This window comes from Saimiri boliviensis, chromosome 6, assembly GCF_048565385.1.
Source record: "Saimiri boliviensis isolate mSaiBol1 chromosome 6, mSaiBol1.pri, whole genome shotgun sequence".
Lineage (NCBI taxonomy): Eukaryota > Metazoa > Chordata > Mammalia > Primates > Cebidae > Saimiri > Saimiri boliviensis.
In genome coordinates this window covers 84,160,830-84,186,646 of record NC_133454.1, presented here as the reverse complement: position 1 = coordinate 84,186,646, position 25,817 = coordinate 84,160,830, and the positions used below count along the sequence as shown (strand labels likewise).

General features: G+C 37.9%; 1 protein-coding gene and 1 non-coding gene across 2 annotated transcripts in view; one reads left to right on the top strand and one right to left on the bottom strand.

Annotated features, from left to right (window-relative positions):
- The first annotated feature begins 386 nt into the window (after positions 1–386).
- Positions 387–25,817, top strand: part of COPB1 (COPI coat complex subunit beta 1) — a 48,876-nt gene continuing 23,445 nt past the window's right edge. The window contains exons 1-14 of the mRNA XM_003919862.3: positions 387–533; positions 1,222–1,369; positions 3,991–4,220; positions 4,731–4,900; positions 7,996–8,110; positions 10,747–10,839; positions 13,153–13,290; positions 16,435–16,554; positions 18,746–18,853; positions 18,938–19,084; positions 20,128–20,273; positions 23,025–23,121; positions 24,094–24,254; positions 25,411–25,531. Coding sequence (XP_003919911.1) covers positions 1,279–1,369; positions 3,991–4,220; positions 4,731–4,900; positions 7,996–8,110; positions 10,747–10,839; positions 13,153–13,290; positions 16,435–16,554; positions 18,746–18,853; positions 18,938–19,084; positions 20,128–20,273; positions 23,025–23,121; positions 24,094–24,254; positions 25,411–25,531 — 1,737 coding nt within the window. The 5' untranslated portion in view covers positions 387–533; positions 1,222–1,278. The remainder of the gene's footprint in view (positions 534–1,221; positions 1,370–3,990; positions 4,221–4,730; positions 4,901–7,995; positions 8,111–10,746; positions 10,840–13,152; positions 13,291–16,434; positions 16,555–18,745; positions 18,854–18,937; positions 19,085–20,127; positions 20,274–23,024; positions 23,122–24,093; positions 24,255–25,410; positions 25,532–25,817) is intronic.
- Positions 20,859–20,920, bottom strand: LOC120364790 (U7 small nuclear RNA). The gene has a single exon (XR_005579930.1). It is a non-coding gene; the product is annotated as a U7 small nuclear RNA (small nuclear RNA).

The following is a 25,817-nucleotide window of genomic DNA, read 5'->3' as shown; positions in this document are numbered from 1 at the left end:
CCAATAGTATTAGTTACTTTTCCAGTTTATTAGCAGGTGAGCAAGAAAAAGGATTCCTGGGTTTCCACTTTCCAGTCCTGAGGTCTTTTTCACGGGAACACAGCCCTGTAAAAGTTTCCCTCTCTCCAAGCACTTCCTCCCCTTGACTGTTATTTTAAGAAGGAACGATTTCCAGTTAGCTTTTAAATGAGACCGTGCTTAACTCAGCGCTTGGCTTGCAGGAGAAACTATAAAATAAGCGGTTTCATTGCTCTGCGGCCTAATCCACCCCTAGACGAGAGAAGAGGGAGAAAACAGTGTATGCTTGAAGCGCGCAAGCGCTCAACATAGAAAGCGTGTCCTCTCTGAGTGGCCGTAGGTGCTAGGTGGCTGTGGCTTCCGTCGTTGCCCTACCCCCTTCCACGTCAGCCGAGGACTCTGGAGCCGCCGCCGCTGCTGCGGGTTGGAGTTGGAGTAGACGGGTCCGCGGCTGCCCCAACCACTGCCCCTCGGAGCCTCGTCGTGGGCCACAAGGCTCCAATCCCGAACGCTTGGTGGGTCGGCCAGAGTCGGAAGAACTGGCTCTCCAGATGGAAGATGAGGAAGGGGAGCAACTAGGCCGCTTGCGTCTGGGCCTGGCCAAGGGGACCGGGTGGGGGCGGGGAGCTAGGAAGCTCCGAGTCCGACGCTCCATCCCGCCCTCTGTATTGGCCAGGGGGGGTCTTTTCCCTCCCAAGACCCTGAGGCTTACTCTTTCTGGCCGAGGCCTGCTTTGCTATAGGAAGGGGAGGAGGAAGCAGGTGGGCCGAGGTGGGGGTTTCACGCGCGGATTAAGGGACCCGCAGACAACAGTCGGAACCCACCAGGGACTGCGATAAAGCGCTTTAGGGTTTTGGCAGAGTATTCAGGCACAGGGTCTCTTAACTTGAGCGTGCAGATTGTGTGTTGTGTAAAAAATCTTATGTTCCATAACATTGTTGGGTGGGGCTGGGGGACTGTCACGGCTCTGTGGGCCTTCATTCTGCTGTACAACATTCTCAAACACCGGACCGGGATTCGATGAGGGAGTGATAGATAATATACCTTATGCTGGAGCTGGCAGTGTGGTTTTTACTAAAATTTATTTTTATGGGAACACGATGTAGATTGACCTGCCCTTTCTAATACTTTAAAGATCACTATAGTTACTGGTTTGTGGGTTAAAAAAAAAATGTCATGATATCCCTGTGTTTATTTTTCTAGATTATCTGACATCCTTAAATCTTACATCAAGGATTGATTATAACATAACCAGAAATCATGACGGCTGCTGAGAACGTGTGCTACACGTTAATTAACGTGCCAATGGATTCGGAACCACCATCTGAAATTAGCTTAAAAAACGATCTAGGTAAACTTTGATATTATTTTGAAAATGAAATGAAAAAAGGAAAAAAACGAAAATAGAAACCTCATATTTCATATTCTTTTATAATTAGAAATGCTTACTTTTTGTCTAAATAAGTTTTTCTAGGATCTCTTCAATAGACCTTTTATTAAAAATGTGAACTTCTTTAGACTAAATATTGGTTGTTTGAAATAGAACATCTCAGTTTATCTATGTAATAGTTTAGATAGTCCTCAAAGTGTCCCAATTTTTGTGCAGCTCAATATATTATACTTAATGTAGCTAATGATTTTTTCTAGGCATCAGGTTGAGGATGTATACTGGAATATATTAATTCCATCCTGCACTTACCTTCATGTTACTTAGCTTGTAAAACCAAAATAACTTTGTTCTTTGGGTTATAAAGAAATTGTAATAGTTTCGATATTCTTCAAAATGTCCTAATTTTTGTGCAGTTCGATATATTTAATGTAGCTGGTTATTTTTTTTTTAGGCATCAGGTTGAGGATGTGTATTGGAATATCTTATTTCCATCGTGCACTTAACTTCATGTTACTTAGCTTGTAAAACCAAAAGAACAGTTAACACTGGAATAAACGTGTTTTCCAGTAAGGTTTAACTTTTCATCTTTTTAAGCAGTTTTGCAAATAAGAAAACTGTATTTCTGAATTTTATATTTTTAATGTTTAATTTGTGTGGGTACACTGTAGGTATATATATTTTTGGAGTACATGAAATGCTTTGATATAGGCATGCAGTGCATAATCACATCATGGAAAAATGGATTATCTATCGCCTCAAGCATTTATCCTTTGTGTGACAGTCCAATTATATATATTTTTAGTTATTTCTAAATGTACAATTAAATTACTGACTGTAGTTACCCTGTTGTGCTATCAAATATTGTGTCTAACTTATTTTTTCTGTTTTTTATACTCATTAACCATCCCTACTTCCCTCCCACTACCCTTCCCGCCTCTGATAACCATTTTTTTACTCTATCTCCATGAGTTTGTTTTGATTTTAAGCTTCCACAAATAAGTGAGAACATGTGAAGTTTGTTTTTCTGTGCCTGACTTATTTCACGTAACATAATGACCTCCAGTTCCATCCTTGTTGTTTCAAATTACAGGATCTCATTCTTTTCTATGACTGAACAGTACTCTTTTGTGTATATGTACCACATTTTCTTTATCCATTTATCTGTTGATGGACACTTAGGTTGCTTTCAAGTTTTGACTGTTGCAAACAATGCTGCAACAAACAGGAGTGCAGATATTTCTTTGATGTACTCATTTCCTTTCTTTTGGATATATACCCAGCAGTTGGATTGCTGAATCATAGTACTCTGTTTTTAGTTTTCTCAGGATCCCCCAACTGTTCTCCATAGTGGCTGTACTAATTTACATTCTCACAAAAAAAAAAAAAAATGTATGAGGGTTCCCTTTTCTCCACATCCTCTCCAGCATTTGTTATTGCTTGTTTTTTAGATAAAAGCCATTTTAACTGGGCTGAGATGATACCTCATTGTAGTTTTGATGTGCATTTCTCTGATGATCAGTGATGTTGAACTGATGTTTGCATATGTCTGTTTGCCATTTGTATATCTTTTTTTGACAAATGTCTGTTCAAATCTTTTGCCCATTTTAAAATTAGATTATGAGATTTCTTTTCTTCTGTAGAATTGTTTGAGTTCTGCCAGGTGCAATGGCACCTGCCTGTAGTCCCAGCATTTGGGAGGCTGAGGCTGGAGGATCACTTGATCCAGGAGTTCTGGGCTGTAGTGCACTATGCTGATGTGGTTGTCCGCACTAAGTTCGGCATCAATATGGTGACCTCCCGGGAGCGGGGGACCACCAGGTTGCCTAAGGAGGGGTGAACTGGCACAGGTAGGAAATGGAGCAGGTCAAAACTCCTGTGCTCATCAGTAGTGGGATCGTGCCTGTGAATAGCCAGCCACTGCACTCCAGCCTGGACAACATAGCAAGACCCCGTCTCTTAAAAAAAAAAAAAATTGTTTGAGCTTCTTATGTATTCTGGTTATTAATCCCTTGTCAGATGGGTAGTTGCACGTATTTTCTCTTATTCTGTGGGTTGTCTCATTACGTTGATTGCTTCCTCTGCTGTGCAGAAGCTTTTTAACTTCATTTGATCCCATTTGCTCATGTTTGCTTTGGTTACCTTTGCTTGTGGGGTATTACTCAAGAAATTTTTGGCCAGACCAATGTCCTGGAGATTTTCCCCTATGTTTTATTGTAGTAGTTTCATAGCTTGAGGTCTTAGATTTAAGGCTTTAATCCATTTAGATTTTATTTTAGTATAAGTTGAGAGATAAGGGACTAGTTTCTACATTAACTTGGTTAGGAACCAGAAATCTAAACTATTGCCGTCATATTATATATGAAGAGTCTGAGATCCAGAGATAAATGACTTGAGCAAAGACAGCTTGTTTGTGACAGAGCCAGGTAGAGTACTCTTGTCACTTGGGTTTGTACCTTTATTACCATTGCTGATAGCAAAGTAAGAAGGTACGTTTTATTTTGTTAATTCGTTTTAAATTTATGTGATGAGTTTTCTTTTGAAATAATTGTGCTTTTTTTGTTTTTTTTAAATTTCTGATTCAGAAAAAGGAGATGTAAAGTCAAAGACTGAAGCTTTGAAGAAAGTAATCATTATGATTCTGAATGGCGAAAAACTTCCTGGACTTCTGATGACCATCATTCGTTTTGTGCTACCTCTTCAGGATCATACTATCAAGAAATTACTTCTGGTATTTTGGGAAATTGTTCCTAAAACAACTCCAGATGGGAGACTTCTACATGAGATGATCCTTGTATGTGATGCATACAGAAAGGTAAACCAAATTATAATTATTTCTGAATATTGCTTTGAATTTAATTGTAAAATTGGTAGGATGGGCTTTGTTTTAATTTTTAAAATTGATTCTTTGATAAGATGTAAGTTGTAGAGATTTGGAATTAAAGTTGTAAAGAGTTATTGTAAGAAGTTTTATTGTTGGCTGCTCTGCCTATGGAGTAGCCATTCTTTATTCCTTTCCTTCCTTAATAAACTTGCTTCCACTTAAAAAAAAAAAAAAGAAGTTTTATTGTCACTCTTCAGACATTTTCTATGCATTTTATGTGTATATATTAATTAAAAAACAGAGATACACATGTAAGATATTGATGAGATAGGTAAAAATTGATTCAGTCAACAAGAATATGAAGGAAATTATCTGGTAATCTAGATAATTTCAAAAAAAATCAAGCTTATTTTGATTTTTTTCACTGGAAAGTTTTGTATCAAAATTTTCTTTTTGTAAAAGGCTGAAACTCAGCATTTCATATTTAAATTTTTATATCAGGATCTTCAACATCCTAATGAATTTATTCGAGGATCTACTCTTCGTTTTCTTTGCAAATTGAAAGAAGCAGAATTGCTAGAACCTTTAATGCCAGCTATTCGTGCATGTTTGGAGCATCGACACAGCTATGTTAGAAGAAATGCTGTTTTGGCGATCTATACCATCTATAGGTAAACAAAGAAACTGCTTTGGCTTCGTTCTGTGAGGACCGTTTAGTCTTAATCTTTTAGACTAGTGGTTCCAAAATGGTTGCTTACAGACTGAATATAGCTTGGAGATACGTTTTGTTTGGCCAGCACTGTGTGTTTTCTTATTAACAACATTGAAAAGTCAAAAGATCTGGCAGCGCTGGCCTTAATTTCCACATGACAACATTCTGCTGAAATTGAATATCAGAACCCCATTAAATACATTATATACTTTCCAGTTTATGACAGTGCCTATCATTCTGAACCATATTACTCCAAGCCACTTTATATGTTCACTTGCTTAGTCTCTATAAGCTTTGAACTTTTGACCTTGTTTTAGAATTCTTTTTGTGGAATGTTGGTGTTTTCTTTTTATCATTAGAAGCTTTGAGGGGGAAACTTTTTAAATGAGAAGGGCTTCAGTTCTGATTCTAATTCTTAGCTGAAGATTTTGGATTTTTGTTTGTTTTTATTTGTTTTGTTTTGAGACGGAGCTTCACTCTTGTTGTTCAGACCGGAATGCAGTGGCGTGATCTCAACTCACAGGAACTTCCGTCTCCCGGATTTAGGTGATTCTTCTGCCTCAGCCTCCCAAGTAGTTGGGATTACAGGCACCCACCACCATGCCCAGCCAAATTTTGTTTTTTTTTTAGAGACAGGGTTTCACCATGTTGGCCAGGCTGGTCTCGAACTCCTGACCTCAAGTGATCCACTCACCACAGCCTCCCAAAGTGCTGGGATTATAGACATGGGCCACCATACCTGGCTGAGATTTTGGGTTTTTAAACCAATTTAAGGAACCAGTTAGATGAAGCTAGAATGCTCAGTTTTTACAGTCACAGGTGTCAATCCATTAAGAACTACAATGTCATTTTTTGGGGGGTGGGGGGGTGGGAGGAGACAGAGTCTGACTCCATTGCCCAGACTAGAGTGTTGTGGTGCAATCTGAGCTTACTGCAACCTCCACCTCCTGGGTTCAAGCAATTCTTCTGCTTCAACCTCCAGAGAAGCTGGGTCTACAGGAGGACGCCACCATGCCTGGCTAATTTTTTTTTTTTTTTTGTATTTTAGTAGAGACAGGGTTTCACTATGTTGCCCAGGCTGGCTCAGACTCCTGAGTTGAGGCAGTCTGCCCGCCTCGGCCTCTCAAAGTGCTAGTATTATAGGCGTGAGCCACTGTGCCTGCTCTACAATGTAATTTTTATAAGCATCTTTGTACTTTAGTAGATTTGTTGGTTAAGGTATAATTTTAGGCCAGGCACAGTGGCTCACTCCTAATTGGGGAGGCTGAGGTGGGCAAGTAATGAGGTCAGGAGATTGAGACTAGCCTAGCCAATATAGTGAAACCCCATCTCTACTAAAAAAGAACTATAAAAAATTAGCCAGGCATGGTGGCACATGCTGGTAATCCCAGCTACTCGGGAGGCTGAGGCAGAATAATTGCTTGAACCCAGGAGGTGGAGATTGCAGTGAGCCAAGATTGCACCATTTCTCTCTAGCCTGGACAACAAGAGTGAAATTCTGTCTCAAAAAAAAAAAAAGATATAATTTTATAGTTATTTTACTATTAGATTTTGTCTGTTAAGGCAAGTGGTATTCTGGTTAATAATGTAGATTAGTTCCTTTAATGTTCCCATACAGCCTACACAAATTTTAGAATTTAAACTGTAGTGCACATACAAAAACGAGGACATTTATAAGAGTTGGAAATTTGAACACTGTCTATGACATATTAAGAAATTATTAATTTTGTGAGATATGATGAGGAATAATTAGTTTTGCAAGAGTCCTTGATTTTAGAGAAACCTACCAGTATATTTACAGAAGAAAGGATACATTGCCTGTGATTTACTTCAAAATAATATGAAAAGAGGGAAATTTGACAAGGATATAGATGAAACAAAACTAGCTATGAGTTAGTAATTGTTGAAGCAAGGTGATGGATTTCATTAAGCTAGTATTCACTCTTCTCTATACTAATACTTCTAAATTTCCAAAAGAAGAGGCGAGTCTGTAAGTAAATATTGAGCACAACTAATAAAATTCACGGGACTATTTTTTCCTCTTAATGTAATTCTTAATATATTGATATGCTCAAAATGTATGTACAACGGCCAGGTGCAGTGGCTCACACCTGTAATCCCAGCACTTTGGGAGGCCAAGGCAGGTGGATCACAAGGTCAGAAGTTTGAGACCAGCCTGGCTTATATGGTGAAACCCCATCTCTACTAAAAATACAAAAATTAGCCAGGTGTGGTGGCAGGCACCTGTAGTCCTAGCTACTCGGGAGGCTAAAGCAGGATAATCACTTGAACCCAAGAGTTGGAAATTGCAGTGAGCTGAGATCATGCCACTGCATTCCAGCCTGGGCAACAGAGCGAGACTCTAAAAAAAAAAAATGTATGTACAACAGATATTAGAGATACTAGTTAACAGATGGCGTGTTGAATAAATCACCTTTTTCTGTATTGAATTAGAAAACATATAATTTGATAACTTAATAGGTGAAAGTGTAACTTTGTGTTCCCTTCCACCAATTCTAATTGATTTAAAGTTTCAAAAAGCAGACTGGGTGTGGTGGCTGATGTCTGTAATCCCAGCACTTTGGGAAGCTGAGGCAGGTGGATCACTTGAGGTCAGGAGTATGAGACCAGCCGCCTGGCCAATATGGCAAAACCCTGTCTTTACTACAAAAACACAAAAATTAGCCAGCCGTGGTGGTGCATGCCTATAGTCCCAGCTACTCAGGAGACTGAGGCTGGAGAATCCCTTGATTTGGGAGGCGGAGACTGCAGTAAGCCAATGTCACTCCACTGCACTCTAGCCAAAAAAAAAGTCTTAAAAAGCATAAGAATCATTTATGTTGTTAAGTTTGATTAAATTTAACTTTGGTATTGTCCAGAGAGTTACTATAATGATAAAGTAGGTTTTTATTAAATATGGATGTTACTTGTTTTACTTAAAGAAATTTTGAACATCAAAGTTTGATTAAATTTAACTTTGGTATTGTCCAGAGAGTTACTATAATAGTAAAGTAGGTTTTTATTAAATATGGATGTTACTTGTTTTATTTAAAGAAATTTTGAACATCTTATACCTGATGCTCCTGAACTGATACATGATTTTCTGGTGAACGAGAAGGATGCAAGTTGCAAAAGGAATGCATTTATGATGCTAATTCATGCAGATCAGGTGAAGTACTTTTTAAAAAATACTTTTATAACTGTATTTAAGTCAGAAAAGTATTACATAGGCTTAATCATGATTTTAGTAATTTTGTTTATAGTTCATGTGGTTTATATAGTTTGGTATTTTTAGATTTTTGGACTTGTATAAAAATACATTTTTTTCTTAACCTTTCTCTAAAATAATGCATATATATGCATTCTTTTTTCCAGTTAAACATTGAAGAGGTATTTTAGAACAACCACCTTACAGTTTTTAAAAACTAAAATTATTATGACTGTGTGCTATTGTCCTCTATTTTGGGGCTTTGGTTGCCTGTTCTTTCTTATGTTAGTAGAGATCTAAAATTGTTTAGTAGAGAAAAGCAGTAGCTTTGCATAGGTATACCCTTAGCCTTGCCTGTGGAGATAGGGTGGCCTTCAGTGTAGATGTGTATCCTGTTAGACTCTTCAGTTTTCATACGTGGGTGCCAACTCTACATCCTGGTCTGCTGGTGGTTAAAGTATATGGATCTACTTTTGGTTAGCAGTTACTCTGTACACCTTGATGCCATCTAATCTCGAAATTTTTTAGCAAGTATTTATCACCAAAATATGGGCAGTGATATGCATGAAGACTGAAAAATACGGAGTCCTTCCATTCCTCTTAAATCTAGATACTGTCACTTTTCCCCCCCAGATTTTCTTTAATGAATTCCCCCCCAATTATTTAAAATTGTGGTAACATACACATAACAAAAAAATTTACCATCTTAACCATTTTTAAGTGTTCAGTTCAGTGATTTTAAGTACATTTATAATGTTATAGAACTATCACTACATTCCATCCCCTAATTTTTTTGTCTTGCAACACTGAAACTTTGTACCCATTAAAAAATAACTCCCCATAGCCAGGCATGGTGGCTCACGCCTGTAATCCTAGTACTTTGGGAGGCCGAGCCAGGCGGATTGCCTGAGGTCAGAAGTTCGACCAGCCTGCCCAAAATGGTGAAACCCCATCTCTACTAAAAATACAAAAATTAGCCAGGCCTGGTGGCAGGCGCCTGTAATTCCAGCTACTCGGGAAGCTAAGGCAGGAGAATCACTTGAACCCAGGAGGCGGAGGTTGCAGTGAGCTGAGATTGTGCCATTGTTCTCCAGTCTGGGTGACAAGAGTTAGATTTGGTCTCAAAAAAAAAAAAAAAAAAAAAAACAACTCCCCATTACCACTTCCTCTCAGTCCCTGGCAACCACCATTTTACTTTCTGTCTCTGTGATTTTGACTACACTAAGTATTCCATATAGGCCGGGCACGGTGGCTCACACCTATAATCCCAGCACTTTGGGAGCCGAGGCGGGTGGATCAAGAGATTGAGACCATCCTGGTCAACATGGTGAAACCCTGTCTCTACTAAAAATACAAAAATTAGCTGGGCGTGGTGGTGCATGCTGATAATCCCAGCTACTCGGGAGGCTGAGGCAGGAGAATTGCTTGAACCCAGGAGGCGGAGGTTGTGGTGAGCCGAGATCGCGCCATTGCACTCCAGCCTGGGTAACAAGAGTGGAACTACGTCTCAAAAAAAAAAAAAAGTATTCCAGATAAGTGGAATCATAGAGTATTTGTCCGTTTGTGACTGGCTTATTTTACTTAGCATAATGTCTTCAAGGTTCATTTATGTTGTGGCGTGTGTTGGAATTTCTTTTCCTTTTTAAGGCTAAGTAATACCCCATTGTAAATATATGCCTCATTGTGTTTACCTGTTCATCCATTGGTGGACACTTGGGTTGCTTCAACCTTTTAGCTATTGTGAATAATGCTGCTGTGAACACAGATGTATACATATATGTTTGAGACTTTGTTTTCTGTTCCTGTGGGTATATACCCAGAAGTGGAATTACTGGATATACAGTGGATTCTACTTTTAATTTTTTTAGGAACTGCCATACTGTTTTCCACAGCAGCTGTACCATTTTACATTCCCATTGGTAGTGCACAGGGGTTCCAACTTCTCCACATCCTTGCCAGCACTTGTTATTTTTTGTGTTTTTTTAAATAGTAGCCATGTTAATGAGCAGGTGAAGTGGTATTCGATATTGTTGTTTTGTCTTCCTAAACAAGATTGTGAAAGCTGCTTTTATCAGCCACAGTGTTTTGTCCTCGTGTGTAATTGGTTTTACTAACCAGTGCTTTTGGCATTATGTTGTCAACCTACATTGAGGGACATAATCAGAAATAGTCCAATAAAATTTATTGATACTTTTACTGCAGAGATGTTTTCAACATCATAGTTCTCTGTATCACAGTGTCCGATATATGATAACACATAGGAGATTTTTCTTTTAGGTCTCAGTAATAGGAATAATACACCTAAGCAACTGATTTTGATTGTATGAATCTCACAACACATAGTGTTTTCCCTCTTTGGTTTAGCTGCTAGAAAATTAGACCCCAGGCTTGTGGCTCATTTCCAGAAAATACATTTAACTTTATGTCTTTTATGTGTTAACTTTATTCTTGGTTTCTTCTTTATTTTCTAAATTAATTTCTCTTTGCCCTGATCTCCTCATTTGTTTTATATTGAGTTGTAATGTGTATATTTTTTTAAGATGGATTAAATCCTTCTATTGAACGAGGTGGAGTATGATATATTCTTATTTTTTTAGGATCGAGCTTTGGATTACTTAAGTACTTGTATTGATCAAGTTCAAACATTTGGAGATATTCTGCAGTTGGTTATTGTTGAACTGATTTATAAGGTAAGAATGATAATCTGTGATGAGTAAAATAAACTCAGCAGTTTAAGACGGTTTAAGGGTTAGTTTCTTTCTGGGATGATAATTGCTAGGATAATATATTTCAATAATATAAATGTTTTATAGCATAGCCTATTAAAGTTTTTTTTTTTTTCTTTTACTTTTGGTTTATTGTATTTTCCAGGTAGAATACTTGCTTGTATCCTTTCTAAACCTCCATAAAGATTTCAGTAAAAATCCATGGCTTGAGCAAGTACAGCTACAAATAAATCGTTGTGAACTTCCCAGTCACTGAATAGATTATGAATTAGGCTTTAGAATAAAATTCAAGAGTTTCTTGAATATATATATCAGACTACTCAAATCAAGCAAAAAAAAGACCTTAAATACTTGTTATGTTCCCTGTTTGAAAAAGAGAGTAGAAAAACTTTAAATACGTTAATATGACATTGTAAGCCATTGACAGGAAATCTAAAACCAGTTAAGAATTTTGGATTTTTAAATGATGTACTATATTGACAATACTTTAATATGATACATTCTTTGAAAGAGCTGATTACAATGTAAATGTTCTGATAAAAGGTACAGTAAGATTCAGCTTTGCTGTTGATCCATTGGAGGCCAACAAAATGTAGGTCCAGAATGGCTTTATTAAATACTATGGTCAAAACACATACGGTAGACACTACTAACTGATAATAGCTGTCTTTGCTTCTGTGAGAAAGGGGCTCCTCTTAACAGAAGATGCCAGGATTTTGGAAATTTAAGATGAAACCAAGACTATAAATACATAGTTGTTTTTTTTTTTTTAGGTGGAGTCTCACTCTGTTGCCCAGGCTGGAGTGCAGTAGCATGATCTCAGCTCACTGCAGCCTCTACCTCCTGGGCTCAAGCGATTCTCTTGCCTCAGCCTCCTGAGTGCTGGGATTACAAGTGCGCACTACCACATCCGGCTAATTTTTGTATTTTTAGTAGAGGCGGTTTCACCACATTGGCCAGGCTGGTCTCAAACTCCTGACTTTGTGATCTACCTACCTTAGCCTCCCAAAGTGCTTGGATTACAGGCGTGAGCCACCACATCCAGCCTATAGTTCTTTTTAATTCTTGTGTTTAGTTTAGGATGCCACTGAGGTTCTCAAAATTAGCAGTTCTCTGCTATCTAATGACTTGTTTAGTAGGGTCCATGTTATAGTAAATGGGGATAGCTTTTAAGTCATGTTCATGTAATAGAGATTTGACTATCTGTATTTTAGGAAAATCGAATACAAATACTGACTTCAAAAGAGAAATAAGGGACTTTTTTTTTTTTTTTTTTTTTTGAGACGGAGTTTCACTCTTGTTACCCAGGCTGGAGTGCAATGGCGCGATCTCGGCTCACTGCAACCTCCGCCTCCTGGGTTCAGGCAATTCTCCTGCTTCAGCCTCCTGAGTAGCTGGGATTACAGGCACGCGCCACTACGCCCAGCTAATTTTTTGTATTTTTAGTAGAGACGGGGTTTCACCATGCTGACCAGGATGGTCTCGATCTCTTGACCTCGTGATCCACCCGCCTCGGCCTCCCAAAGTGCTGGGATTACAGGCTTGAGCCACCGCGCCCGGCCCAATAAGGGACATTTTTTTCACAAGTAAAGGAATCAGGATGCATTTAGAATGGGATAGAAATTTGTGGTTTTCTCTCCAGTACTGAATAGCATCTCAAATAAGAAGTAGTAGTACTTGGGGAAACTATGTTATCTTTCTTGCTTGAAAAACTGATATTTTGCTTTTATTAGCTATTGAGATTTATATCATCATCATGTTTTTCTTGGGCATCCAGAATAAAAATTTAGGACCAAATTTAATATCCTGTGACAGTACCCTTATTTTAGTGTACCCTTATTTTAGTGTACCCTTATTTTAGTGTGTTAATGTGTCCTTGCTTTTGTTACTTTACATTTTCTTTTTCTCTTTCACTGTGTATAGCATACACATTATTTTAAGCCATCAGAAAACCTTTTGTGAAACATTAAAAATATAAATTATAAGATGAATAAATGAGTGAGTAGCTGTAAAAATCATTTTGTTCACACTATCCTGTCTAGTGAAACCATTTCTTATCTATGTTTTTGTTGGCATCTAACTTCTTTCTGAAATTACCAGTGTTATGTCATAGTGTCTCATCCTGTGTTGGCTGACATTTTCATCTGTCCTCATAAGACTGTTCTTAGCTTTGAGATTGAGAAAACTAGCACCCCATAAGCTGACATCCATAAAAAAATTCCATTGGAAAACCAGCATTCCTGAAATAAGTTGAGGTCTTAATGTTTTCTTCTCTAGGTCTGTCATGCTAACCCATCAGAAAGAGCTCGTTTTATTCGCTGCATCTATAACTTATTACAGTCATCCAGCCCTGCTGTAAAATATGAAGCTGCTGGGACATTAGTGACACTCTCCAGTGCACCAACTGCAATCAAGGTACTGTGATTCCTTTTGGGGCCAGATTAGATGATAGATTTTCTGTCTTAGCACTCGTAATTTAGTGACATTGCAATTTACCGTGTGGTTATATGGCACAGAGAAAACAAATACAAATTTTGTAAAACGATTTGATGCCTTACGTTGTCCAGTCTTCCCTTCTTCCTTCCTGCTTTCATACACACATACAGATGCAGACAGAATGAGAGTACAGTTAACCCTTGACAACACAGTTTCAAACTCTACAGGTCCACTTACGCATGGACTTTTTTTTCACCTCTGCTATTCCTGTGATAGCAAGACCAATCCCTCCTCTTCCTCTTCTTCCCCCTCCTCCTCAGCCTACTGTGTAAAGAGGTTGGGGATGAAGACCTTTATAATGATCTATTTCCTTTTAATGAATAGTAAATAATTTCCTTATGATTTAACATTTTCTTTTTTCTAGCTTTATTGTAAGAATACCTTATATAATACATTTAACGTACAAAATATATTTTAATCAACTGTGTTATTGGTAAGGCTTCTGGCCAACAGTAGGTTATTAGTAGTTAAGTTTTTGGGGAGTCAAAAGTTGCATGTGTGGCAGGGCGCAGAGGCTGACACCTAAAATCCGAGCACTTTGGGAGGCCAAGCTGGGAGGATTGCTTAAAACCAGGAGTTTGAGACCAGCCCAGGCAACAGAGACACTGTCTGTAGGGAACATTTTTTAAAAAATTAGCTGGTACTAGGTGTGGTGGTGCATGCCTGGAGTCCCAATACTTTGGGAGGCTGAGGTGGGATGATCGTTTGAGACCAGGAGTTTGAGGTTGCAGTGAGCTATGGTGGTGCCACTGCACTCCAGCCTAGGTGACAGAGCAAGATGAAAAACAATATAAATTAGCTGGGCATGGTGACATTTGCCTATAGTCCCAGCTATTCTGAAGGCTGAGGCAGGGGAATAGCTTGAGCCCAGGAGGTTAGGACTGCAATGAACTGTGATTACTCCAGCCTAGGTGAAAGAGCGAGACCCTGTCTCTAAAAAGTAAAAACTGAAAGATATATGTTACATGTATATTTTAAGTTCTAGTGAGTGTTTTCAGTAATGGAATATTACCTTTCTTCAATTTAGTCTATTAAGACTGTATCAGTAACCCCTAGTCTATTCAGGGAATGAGCTGTTCTAAAAACCAAATGGTTTAAATTGGAGAAGTTACTGCTTTACCCTCCAAACTTGAAATTCTTTTTAATTTTTAATTTTGAAATAATGTTAAACTTACAGAAAAGTTGTAAACATAGGACAGAGTTCTTATATGTTCTTCACCCAGCCTTTCTCATATATTCACATCTTCTATAATCATTGTATAATTGTCAAAACTACAAAATTAACATTAGAGCAATATTGTTAACCAAACTACAGGCTTTATTCATATTTCATCAGTTTTCCCACTGATGTCCTTTTTTTGTTCCAGGATCTAATCTAGGATCCCATATTGCATTTAGTGGTCATATCATAGTCTCCTCCGATCTGTGATAGTTCTTAGTCGTTTGTTATTTTTCATGACCTTGACACATTTGAAAAATCCTGGCTGGTTTGTTGGTAAAAATATCCCTCATCTTGGGTTTGTCTGATGTTTTCTCAGATTGAGGTTGTACATTTTTGGAAAGAATATCACAGAAATAATGTGTCCTTTTCAAGGAGTACATTATATCTATCTATGTATTTTTTATTTTTTTGAGCCAGAGTCTCACTCTGTCACCCAGGCTAGAGTGCAGTGGCCTGATCTTGGCTCACTGCAACCTCCGCCCCCCGCGTTCAAGAGATTTTCCTGCCTCAGCCTCCCAAGAAGCTGGGACTACAGGCATGTGTCACTATGCTCAGCTAATTTTTTATGTTTTTAGTAGAGATGGGGTTTCACTGTGTTATCCAGGATAGTCTCAATCTCCTGACCTCATCATCCGCCCACTTTGGCCTCCCAAAGTGCTGGGATTACAGGCATGAGCCACCGTGCCTGGCCTACGATGTCTGTGTATCTTATTACTGGTAACGTGCTATCTGCCAGATTTTCCAGTTTTATGATTTCTTCTAGTGTAATGTGTAAGCATTGTGTGGGAAGATACTTTGAAACTATGCAAATGTACCGTTGTTCCTCAAATTCATTCCTACTTATTTTAGCATCCATCAGTGGATTTTCTTAGAGCAATTATGACTGTGGTATTCTAATGGTGGGTTTTCTATTTTTCTCATTCAATACTTACTAATTGGAATTCTTAGGCAAGGAAGGGCTGTTCTTTCTGTTTTCTCCCTCCCTTCCTTTTCTTCCTTCTTCCTTCCTATCAGTATGGATATTCTATCATTCTAAAATACTTCACACATTTGTAGTTTTCTTCTTTTTTTTTTTTTTTGAGATGGAGTTTTCGCTCTTGTTACCCAGGCTGGAGTGCAATGGCGTGATCTCGGCTCACCGCAACCTCCGCCTCCTGGGTTCAGGCAATTCTCCTGCCTCAGCCTCCTGAGTAGCTGGGATTACAGGCACACACCACCATGCCCAGCTAATTTTTTGTATTTTTAGTAGAGACAGGGTTTTACCATGTTGACCAGGATGGTCTCGATCTCTTGACCTCGTGATCCACCCGCCTTGGCCTCCCAAAGTGCTGGGATTACAGGCGTGAGCCACCTTGCCCGGCCACATTTGTAGTCTTATTAATAATTACTATAAATACTAAAATATTTTAATAACTCTGGGTGATCTTTATATTCTAGTTATTTCTGTCCAGCAATGCAGATGAGTTAGACTTTGCCTCTAAACTAAAATATGCTTAATAGATGTACTTCTTGGGATTCTTTTCTCTGGCTTGTTCCTTAGTTTCAACCCTTAATTTTCGGCTGTTAGTATTTCTACCTGTAGCAGCCCTTTTTCATCCTTTTAATTTGTAATGCTTCTAATCTTCTGTAAGTTTGAAAAATAACAAGGGACTAGAGGAACCCATTCCTCAGAACAAAATGCATAAACCCTAGTACAGGGATTAATGAGTGTATTTGGCTTCATGGGACATTGCGTGTGTGTGTGTGTTTGTGTTTGCACATGTTCGCATCCGGCTTATTTTCAGATTTTATGTTTATGATAGATGAATAACTTCTTAAAATGTATATCTTTTTTTATATAGGCCGCTGCTCAGTGTTACATTGATTTAATTATTAAGGAGAGTGACAACAATGTAAAACTTATAGTTCTGGATCGCTTAATAGAGTTAAAAGAGCATCCTGCTCATGAACGAGTACTACAGGTAAGAGTTATCTGAAACAGAGAGATCCTAAATAAAATATTTTTCAAATTTAGGTCATTCTGAAGCTTTGCCCATCTTGGTTAACCTAAATGCTTGAAAACTGAGCAGTTTACAGTTTGATCAGCTAAAGTGTAATTATTGAGTCATCACTGCTTTTTGGGGTATTACTTTTACCATAAAAAATATTCTAAAATGGTTGGGTACGGTGGCTCATGCCTGTAATCCCAGCACTTTAGGAGCCGAGACGGGTGGATCAGGAGTTTGAGACCAGCCTGACCAAAATAGTGTAACCCAGTCTGTACTAAAAATACAAAAATTAGCTGAGTGTGGTGGGGTGCACCTGGAATCCCAGCTATGTGGGAGGCTGAGGCAGGAGAATCACTTGAACCCAGGGGCAGAGGTTACAGTGAAACGAGATTGCGCCACTATACTCCAGCCTGGGCAACAGAGTGAGACTCTGTCTCAAAAAAAAAAAAATTCTAAAATGAATCAGTATTCTCTTTTTTGTCTTTTCAGTTTGTACTATATTGACTATTCTTTTTTTTTTGGAGTTGGAGTCTCACTCTGTTGTCCAGGCTGGGGTGTAGTGGTGCCATCTCAGCTCACTGCCACCTCCAGCTCCTGATTCAAGCAATTCTCCTGTTTCAGCCTCCTGCATAGCTGGGACTACAGGCGCATGCTACCACCCCTGGCCAATTTTTTATATTTTAGTAGAGAAGTTATTTCACTGTGTTACCTGGGCTGGTCTTGAACTCCTGAGCTCAGGTATTCCTCCTGCCTCGGCCTCCCAAAGTGCTAGGATTACAGGTGTGAGCCACTGCACCTGGCTGACTATTCTTAGCAATTGTGACATATTCATTTTAATTTGAATATAATTTACATTTCTTGGAAAATCATTATACCAATTGAAAATAAAACATGATCAGATTCTAGAAAGTTATCATCATATTTGTTGAATCCATGAGAATAATAGTGGTTATAAAAATAAAACCCCATGACAAGTAAGTGCAATGCTGTTCTTGGATCAGAACAAGAGCCACAACAAATTGCTATGAAGGACATTATTGGGACAGATTGAGAAATTTGAATATAATGTGTATATTAATAGTATTGATCAGTGTTAAATTCTCTCATAATTATAATGTGGTTATCTAATAAATTATCCTTATCCTTGAGAGAGATACACTACAGTGACTAGCAGTAAAGAGCAAATGTGGGCTGGGTATGGTGGGTCACACCTGTAATCCCAGCACTTTGGGAGGCTGAGGTAGGTGGATCACCTGAGATCAGGAGTTTGAGACCAGCGTGACCAAAATGGTGAAACCTCATCTCTATTAAATATACAAAAATTGGCCAGGTGTGGTGGCATGCGACTGTAGTTCCAAGTATTCAGAAGGCTGGGATAGGAGAATTGCTTGAACCCAGGAGGCAGAGGTTGCAGTGAGCTGAGATCTTGCCACTGCACTCCAACCTGGGCAACAGAGTGAGACTACATTTCAAAAAAAAAAAAGAAAAGAGCAAATGTGGGAAAATATTAACTGGTAAATGTAGGTGAAGGATATACAGGAGTTTATTCTTAGACGTTTTAGAGCTTTTTTATCAGTTTCTAATTGTCTTGCATCTTTTAAATGTTACATTTTCTTATGGAGCCAAATAATATTATCACAATAAAATTGTTAATAATTTATTAGTGTTATCTAATACCACATCCATATTTAGATTTTCCCAGTTTTCGTAAAAGCCCTTTTTGTTTAGTGTGTCCAGTTTGTGACCATGTATCATATCTGGTGGTTATGCCCTTTCAGTCTCTTAATTTTGGACAGTATTTTTCTTTCATGACACTGATATGTTGAAGAGACCAGACCAGTAATAATATAAAATGCCCTTCTTTATGGATGTGTATGGCTACTTTCTTATGTTTTTTAGTTTGTTCTATATTAACCGTTAAGTTGGGGCTAAAGCTTGACAGAGTCAGAGTAAACATTGTCAGTTTGAATGTGTCATGTACTATTATTTCATATTGCAGTATATTAGGAGAGCCAAAATATCTAGTTTTTCCACCGCTAGTGGTTTTGTTGTTGATTAAAGGATTAAAGTGATGATGGATAAAGCCCACCATTCTGCAGTGAAGACTTTCTTCTTGTGACCATAAAGATCAATGTTAATTCTTGATTTTTTTGTCCTTTTTCAGGATCTGGTTATGGATATCCTAAGAGTATTGAGCACACCAGACCTAGAAGTACGAAAGAAAACTCTGCAGTTAGCACTGGATCTTGTCTCTTCTAGGAATGTTGAAGAGGTAAAACGAAATTCTGGCAGCGCTTTTTAAGCTACCAGGCCCAAATATGATGTAACTCTCACTTATTTTTACTTTGTTCCATAGCTGGTTATTGTCCTGAAGAAGGAAGTGATAAAAACAAATAATGTGTCTGAGCATGAAGATACTGACAAATATAGACAACTCCTGGTGCGAACATTACATTCCTGTTCTGTCCGATTTCCAGATATGGCTGCAAATGTTATTCCTGTGGTATGTAATTCTGATGACTTTAATTTTGAAATTCTCTAAAAGAATATTTTTTTAAAAATCTAGTTATTCGACAGTCAAACTCCAGAAATCTCAACTGCCTGGAACCATTAAATCTCATGGTCAGAAGTGATCTTTATGTCTGCGTCTACCTTTAAGCTTAGAAGAATGAGGACTCTGACTTCTTTCATTTACATATTCATCAAAAAAACAAAAACAGTGACTAAAGAAATAGCTTTGCATATTATTTTAATTGATGTTATAGTTACCTAAAGTAAAATTATGCTGTGTATATATTTTAAATAGCTTTAGCTCTTAAAGGAATCGATTATAGGAAAAATTCATGTACCTATAAATATTTTGCTTTCTGTCACTGTCAGATAAGTGAGGTATGTTATTATAATTTGATTTTTGCCTTTGAGTTCTGAGTGTTCTCTAAAATGATTTTATTTTAGTTACAATTTAGGAGGATCTAATTAATTTATTTTGAGTTTTGAGTCTCTAGCCTATCTTTTATAGTGAATTTTATAATAAATTTTGTTGCACATAAAACAGGAAAGTCATTGTGACTTTGTTTACGTAATAGTACTTGTCTCTCAATTTACATTTTGTTGTGTATTTGAAAATTATTAAGAATTTCAAGGGCCAAGCATGGCGGTTTATGTCTGTAAGTCAAGTCAAGTCAAGCCCTCCCTTTGGGAGGGCTAGGCAAGAGGATTACTTGAGACCAGGAGTCCAAGACCAGCTAGGACAACATAGGGAGACCCTGCCTCTACAAAAAAAGTAAAAAATGTTAGCTAGGCATAGTGTCATTCCTGAAATGCTAGCTACTGGGGAGGCTGAGGCTGCTGGAAGACCACTTGAGTCCAGGAATTCTAGGCAGCAGTAAGCTATGATTGTGCCGCTGTACTCCAGTCTGGGCAGCAGAGCAAGATCCTGTACCTTAGAAAAAAAAAAGAATTACATTCTTTATTCATTTATTTCTTGTCCTAGATAAATTTCTTTTGGAAAATTGTCCGTTCCATTTTCTGTTTTTTTTCTTTTAGTTAATGGAATTTCTCAGTGACAATAATGAAGCAGCAGCTGCTGATGTCTTGGAGTTTGTTCGTGAAGCCATTCAGCGCTTTGATAACCTGAGAATGCTTATTGTTGAGAAGATGCTTGAAGTCTTTCATGCTATTAAATCTGTCAAGTAGGTTTAAAATACATTTAAAAGTAAGGTCAAGTAAGCATTTTATCAGTTTTTATCTTTAAGGGGTCAGTCAGTGGAAAATAGAATGGAGAGAACGATCAAGCCAAAATATAACAAGTGTAACAACAAACATCACGCGACCCCCACTCTCAGTTAATCTATAATTTATGGCCTAAAATAAGTTTTTTAGGACTGATTTAGCTCAGTGTCTCAATTTTTTATTATCTCTAAAACATTGTGAATCTTAAAGTAACTAAAGAACATATTTTTAAATAGCGTCACTTTTTGGATATTACTATTATTTATATTTTCCTTTCACATTTAATAAAGAGAAAAATTGAAAATGCAACCTAAATCTGTTCCTTCAGAGAGCCTTTGCTAATGAGAAAGGATTGTTGCATCTAAGTTTTGCTTCATTTAAAGCATCTGATGGATAGTCTGTAACAGACTTGAAGTATGTCTACTTAGATAGGAAGGAAAGGACAAGTACAAGATTGTTTTTATGATATGAAAATATATTTGTGGAAGTGAGCAGGATTTGCTTTCCTTGTGAGAAGAAAAATAATAATTTTTTTTTTTTTGGTGAGTGGCTTTCCAGCAAATACCAGAAAGCCTGCTAAACAAATTCTAAAAGAGCTGTAAAACTAAGGATTTGCTTTTGACAGCCATAATCTCTTAGTGCTTTGGTTTCTATAATTAATTTTTTCTGAATAAATTTAATTAAAATCTTAGGGGAAAGATGACTTGACTTTATTCAGTTTAGCATTTTAAACTAAAGAATTGTTGGCTGGGTATGGTGCTCACACCGGTATTCCCAGCACTTTGGGAGGCCAAGATAAGAGGATTGCTGGATGTCAGGAATTGGAGACCAGCCTGGGCAACGTGGTGAGGCTTTGTCTCTCTATATATTTTAATCTAAATGAATGAATGGTTGCTTTCTTTACTATTTTTTTTTTTTTTTTGAGACGGAGTTTCGCTCTTGTTATCCAGGCTGGAGTGCAATGGCGCGATCTCGGCTCACCGCAACCTCCGCCTCCTGGGTTCAGGCAATTCTCCTGCCTCAGCCTCCGGAGTAGCTGGGATTACAGGCACGCGCCACCATGCCCAGCTAATTTTTTGCACCTTTAGTAGAGACAGGGTTTCACCATTGTTGACCAGGATGGTCTCGATCTCTTGACCTCGTGATCCACCCGCCTCGGCCTCCCAAAGTGCTGGGATTACAGGCTTGAGCAACTGCCCAGCCTCTTTACTATTACTTTCTTAACTGATCCCTTGTACTTGTTTTGTATTCATTGTTTTATTCATTGAAGAGGCACCTTGCCTCGGCTTTTCAGTGACTGAAAATAAAAAGTGATTTACTTTTACTTTAAAATAATATATTCTGGGTTTGTTTGCTTTTTTTTTTTTTTTTTTTTTTTGAGACGGAGTTTCGCTGTTGTTACCCAGGCTGTTGTGCAATGGCGCAACCTCGGCTCACCACAACCTCCGCCTCCTGGGTTCAGGCAATTCTCCTGCCTCAGCCTCCTGAGTAGCTGGGATTACAGGCACACGCCACCATGCCCAGCTAATTTTTTGTATTTTTAGTAGAGACGGGGTTTCACCATGTTGACCAGGATGGTCTCGATCTCTTGACCTCATGATCCACCCGCCTCGGCCTCCCAAAGTGCTGGGATTACAGGCTTGAGCCACCGTGCCCAGTCTGTTTGCTTTTTTACTTTGATTTATTTTTTTTTAGAGAGATGGTGTCTTGCTATGTTGCCCAGGCTGGTTTCAAACTCCTGGACTCAAGGAATCATCCCTCCTCAACCTCCCCAAATGCTGGGATTATAGGCGTGAGCCACCTTGCCTGACCATAAAATAATATATTTCTTACAGTAGTAAGTGATAAAGCCAAATTTACCTTCACTGTATCCTAAATGATCACTTTTCTGGGAAACATTTGGTATTTTATTTTTACTGCTAGGTTTACCAGTTTTAGAATGTTCCTAATAATATTTAATAAGAACAGTTATTTTACTTTTAATCTTTGTGATTTCTGGAGAGAACTGAAACCTAGTTCTTGTTAGATTCTTTCAGAAATGTTTACCTAAAATACTTTAGAACTGCAGAATCTTGTTGTTTTTTGTTTTTTTGTTACTGGGACAGATGCTCACTCTGTCGCCCAGGCTGGCGCAATCTCAACTCATTGCAACCTCTGCTTCCTGGGTTCAAGCAGTTCTTTTTTTTTTGGAGACAGAGTCTTGCTCTGTTTCCCAGTGCCCAGGCTAGAGTGCAGTGGCATGATCTCGGCTCACTGCAACCTGTGCCTCTCAGATTCAAGCTATTCCCCATCCTCAGCCTTGCAAGGAGCTGAGACTACAGGTGCGTGCCACTGTGTCCAGCTAATTTTTTTGTATTTTTTTAGGTAGAGACCGGGTTTCACCATGTTGGCCAGGCTGGTCTCAAACTCCTGACCTCAGGTAATCCGCCCACCTCAGCCTCCCAAAGTGCTGGGATTATAGGCATGAACCACCACACATGGCTGATTTTTGTATTTTTAATAGAGATGGGGTTTCACCATGTTGCCCAGATTGATCTTGAGCTCCTGGACTCAAGTGGTCCCCTGGCCTCGGCCTCCCAATGTGCTGGGAGTACAGGCATGAGCCACCACGCCTGGCCCTTGTTTTTTATTTGAGCTTAAATTCACAAAGAAAGATCTCTGCTTCAAGATTGGTTTGCCAAGTTCATATTTCAGTTCTTCTGCTGTCCTAGGATTTACCGAGGAGCATTATGGATCCTGGGAGAATACTGTAGTACCAAGGAAGACATTCAGAGTGTGATGACTGAGATCCGCAGATCTCTTGGAGAGGTATGTTTTGCCTTAGTAAATGCTACTTTGGTAGTTTTTACTTTAGAAAATCTGACTTTTTTGTGGTGATTTGCTTGTTTTTATTTACATTATTTACACTTCTGGATCTTGTTTGAACAAAATGTTCTGTGTTTATTAAAAAAAAAAAAAAAAGAAGCAGCTTGTAAAATTCTGCTTTAGCCTATATTCTGAAGAAAGAATGCCTTAGAGTAAGTCTGACTTTAGAATATTTATGTACTAAAACTGACAGTATTCTTCATCCTAACAACTTTGCGGTAGAATAGAAAGAACAGTGGACTAATTGTCAGGAGAGTTGGGTTCTAGTCATTGTTCTGTCAACAGTTAGGTGGAGGACCTTGAATATAAGTTCCTCAACCTAACAGAACATCAGTTTTTTCACCTATAAAATAAAGAAACTAAAATAGGTAATGATTAAACACTCTTAGTGCTCTTACATTAGATGATGGGCTGGTATTGAATAATAAATACATAATAGCCATTCAGTTAATTTAAAAGATAGTTAATGAAGTTATTATGTACAAATAAAAAGGATTTTATTTTAGAAGGATGAGTACTGTTTTGGTTAAAATTTCAAGGAAGGGAATGAAGAAGAGGAGTAAGACTTAGTGAGCATCTACTTTGTGTTAGGCACTGTCAAATGCATTTTTCTTGTAGGTAAAATGTGTGGAAAGAATTAAGATTTCCACTCAACCGATTAAGAAACTGAGGTCTAAAGTAGTAAGTGGCACGGAGAGAATTCAAACCCTGGAATATCTAACTCTAAAGCCCCTATTCTATCTACTACATTATTCTGGGAAGGAAAGAAATTGAAAGCAAAGTTCCTAGTTCCAAAAGTTCCGTTAGGGTAATGCCTTTTTTAGAGAAATGATTAAATATTTAAATGAATATTTAAATATAATTTTGTTTGCTGTTGATACTGTTACTAAAATGATATTTCCAATTGACTTTTAGATCCCAATTGTAGAGTCAGAAATAAAGAAAGAAGCTGGCGAATTAAAACCTGAAGAAGAGATAACTGTGGGGCCAGTTCAGAAATTGGTTACTGAAATGGGTACCTATGCAACTCAGAGTGCTCTTAGCAGTTCTAGACCCACCAAGAAAGAGGAAGACAGGTAATTTAGGCACATATACCCTGCCAGCTGTACTACTTTTATTATTACTCTTGTATGTAAAACAGTCAAATGATTTTTTTTTTTGCAACCAAAGTGAAAATCTTTACAGTTACTTGAGAAGAGGAAGATGTTTAAGTTCTTCCCCCTAGGAACTGTACTGATGGTTTTAATCCTCTGTCCCTTTCAGTGTTTTTATGGAAATAACTGTTCTGTTTAAACTCAAATTATTTTTACTCAGAAAATGCTAAGTGGGTGAAACTGATGATATTTGGGTTTTATTGTTTATTAGCATCTGAAAACATTTTCAAGATTTTTCAGTTTCTAAATGATGGAATAAAATTGTGCATTTTTCTGTTAAGTAAATTTTAATGGTGAAAATGGTGAAATTTCTGTCTAAAATGTTGAATACCCACTGTGTGCTAGGCATTGTGCATAGTAGTTTGTCTCATATAGTCTTGATAATAGGCCTTTGAGATAGAATATATTACCTCCATTTTACAGAAGAGGAATTTTAGACTTACCGAATAAATAAATAGGTAAGCTGGAATTTGGATGTACTTCATTAGCTGCAATTACATATGCTCTTAATTAAATATTTACTCTTTCCGTATTCTGTTGGCTCTTGTATCATTCGAAGGTAAGTTTTTTTGGTTTTGTTTTTTTTTTTTTTTTTTGAGACAGAGTTTTGCTCTATTGGCCAGGCTGGAGTTCAGTGGTGTGATCTCAGCTCACTGCACCCTCTGTCTCCTGGCCTCAAGCAATTCTCCTGCCTCAGCTTCCTGAGTAGCTGGGATTACAGGCATGTGCCACCATGCCCAGTTAATTTTTGTATTTTTAGTAGAGACAGGGTTTCACCATGTTGGCCAGGCTGGTATTGAACTCCTGATCTCAGGTAATCCATCCGCCTCAGCCTCCCAAAGTGCTGGGATTATAGGTGTGAGCCACCACACCTGGCCAAAGATAACATTTTAAAGTCATGTATTATTTTTCTTTTTCCTTTTTCCTTCTGGGAGCTAAGGAGTTAGTTAACTGAGGTATTTTTATCACTGAGGGATAGTAGTAAAAGTGTTTAATCAGAGTATATAAAACATTTATGCAAAAGCTGCATGCTGCTTAACAAGTTGGTGGGTTTGATTTTTCCTTGATTGCTTTCCAGACCTCCCTTGAGAGGATTCCTTCTGGATGGAGATTTCTTTGTTGCTGCCTCCCTTGCCACAACTCTGACCAAGATTGCATTGCGCTATGTAGCTTTAGTTCAGGAGAAGAAAAAGCAAAATGTAAGTTCATCTATTGTACATTTATCCAACAACTAAATATTAAGTGCCTACTATATACATTGAACAGTAAGGGATGCAAAAATTAATGCTAGGTTTCTATCATGAAAAGTTAATTATTTAATAGTGGAAGTGGACACAGCAATATATTACTTTAAAATTGATAAAGTATATTCCTCTTCTTTTTTGGCTTTAAAAAAAAATTAAAATTAACAAAGTAATACAATAATAATGTCATGTGATTATTCCTGTGGAAGAGATTCATGGATTTACGAAGTCACCTTGGTTT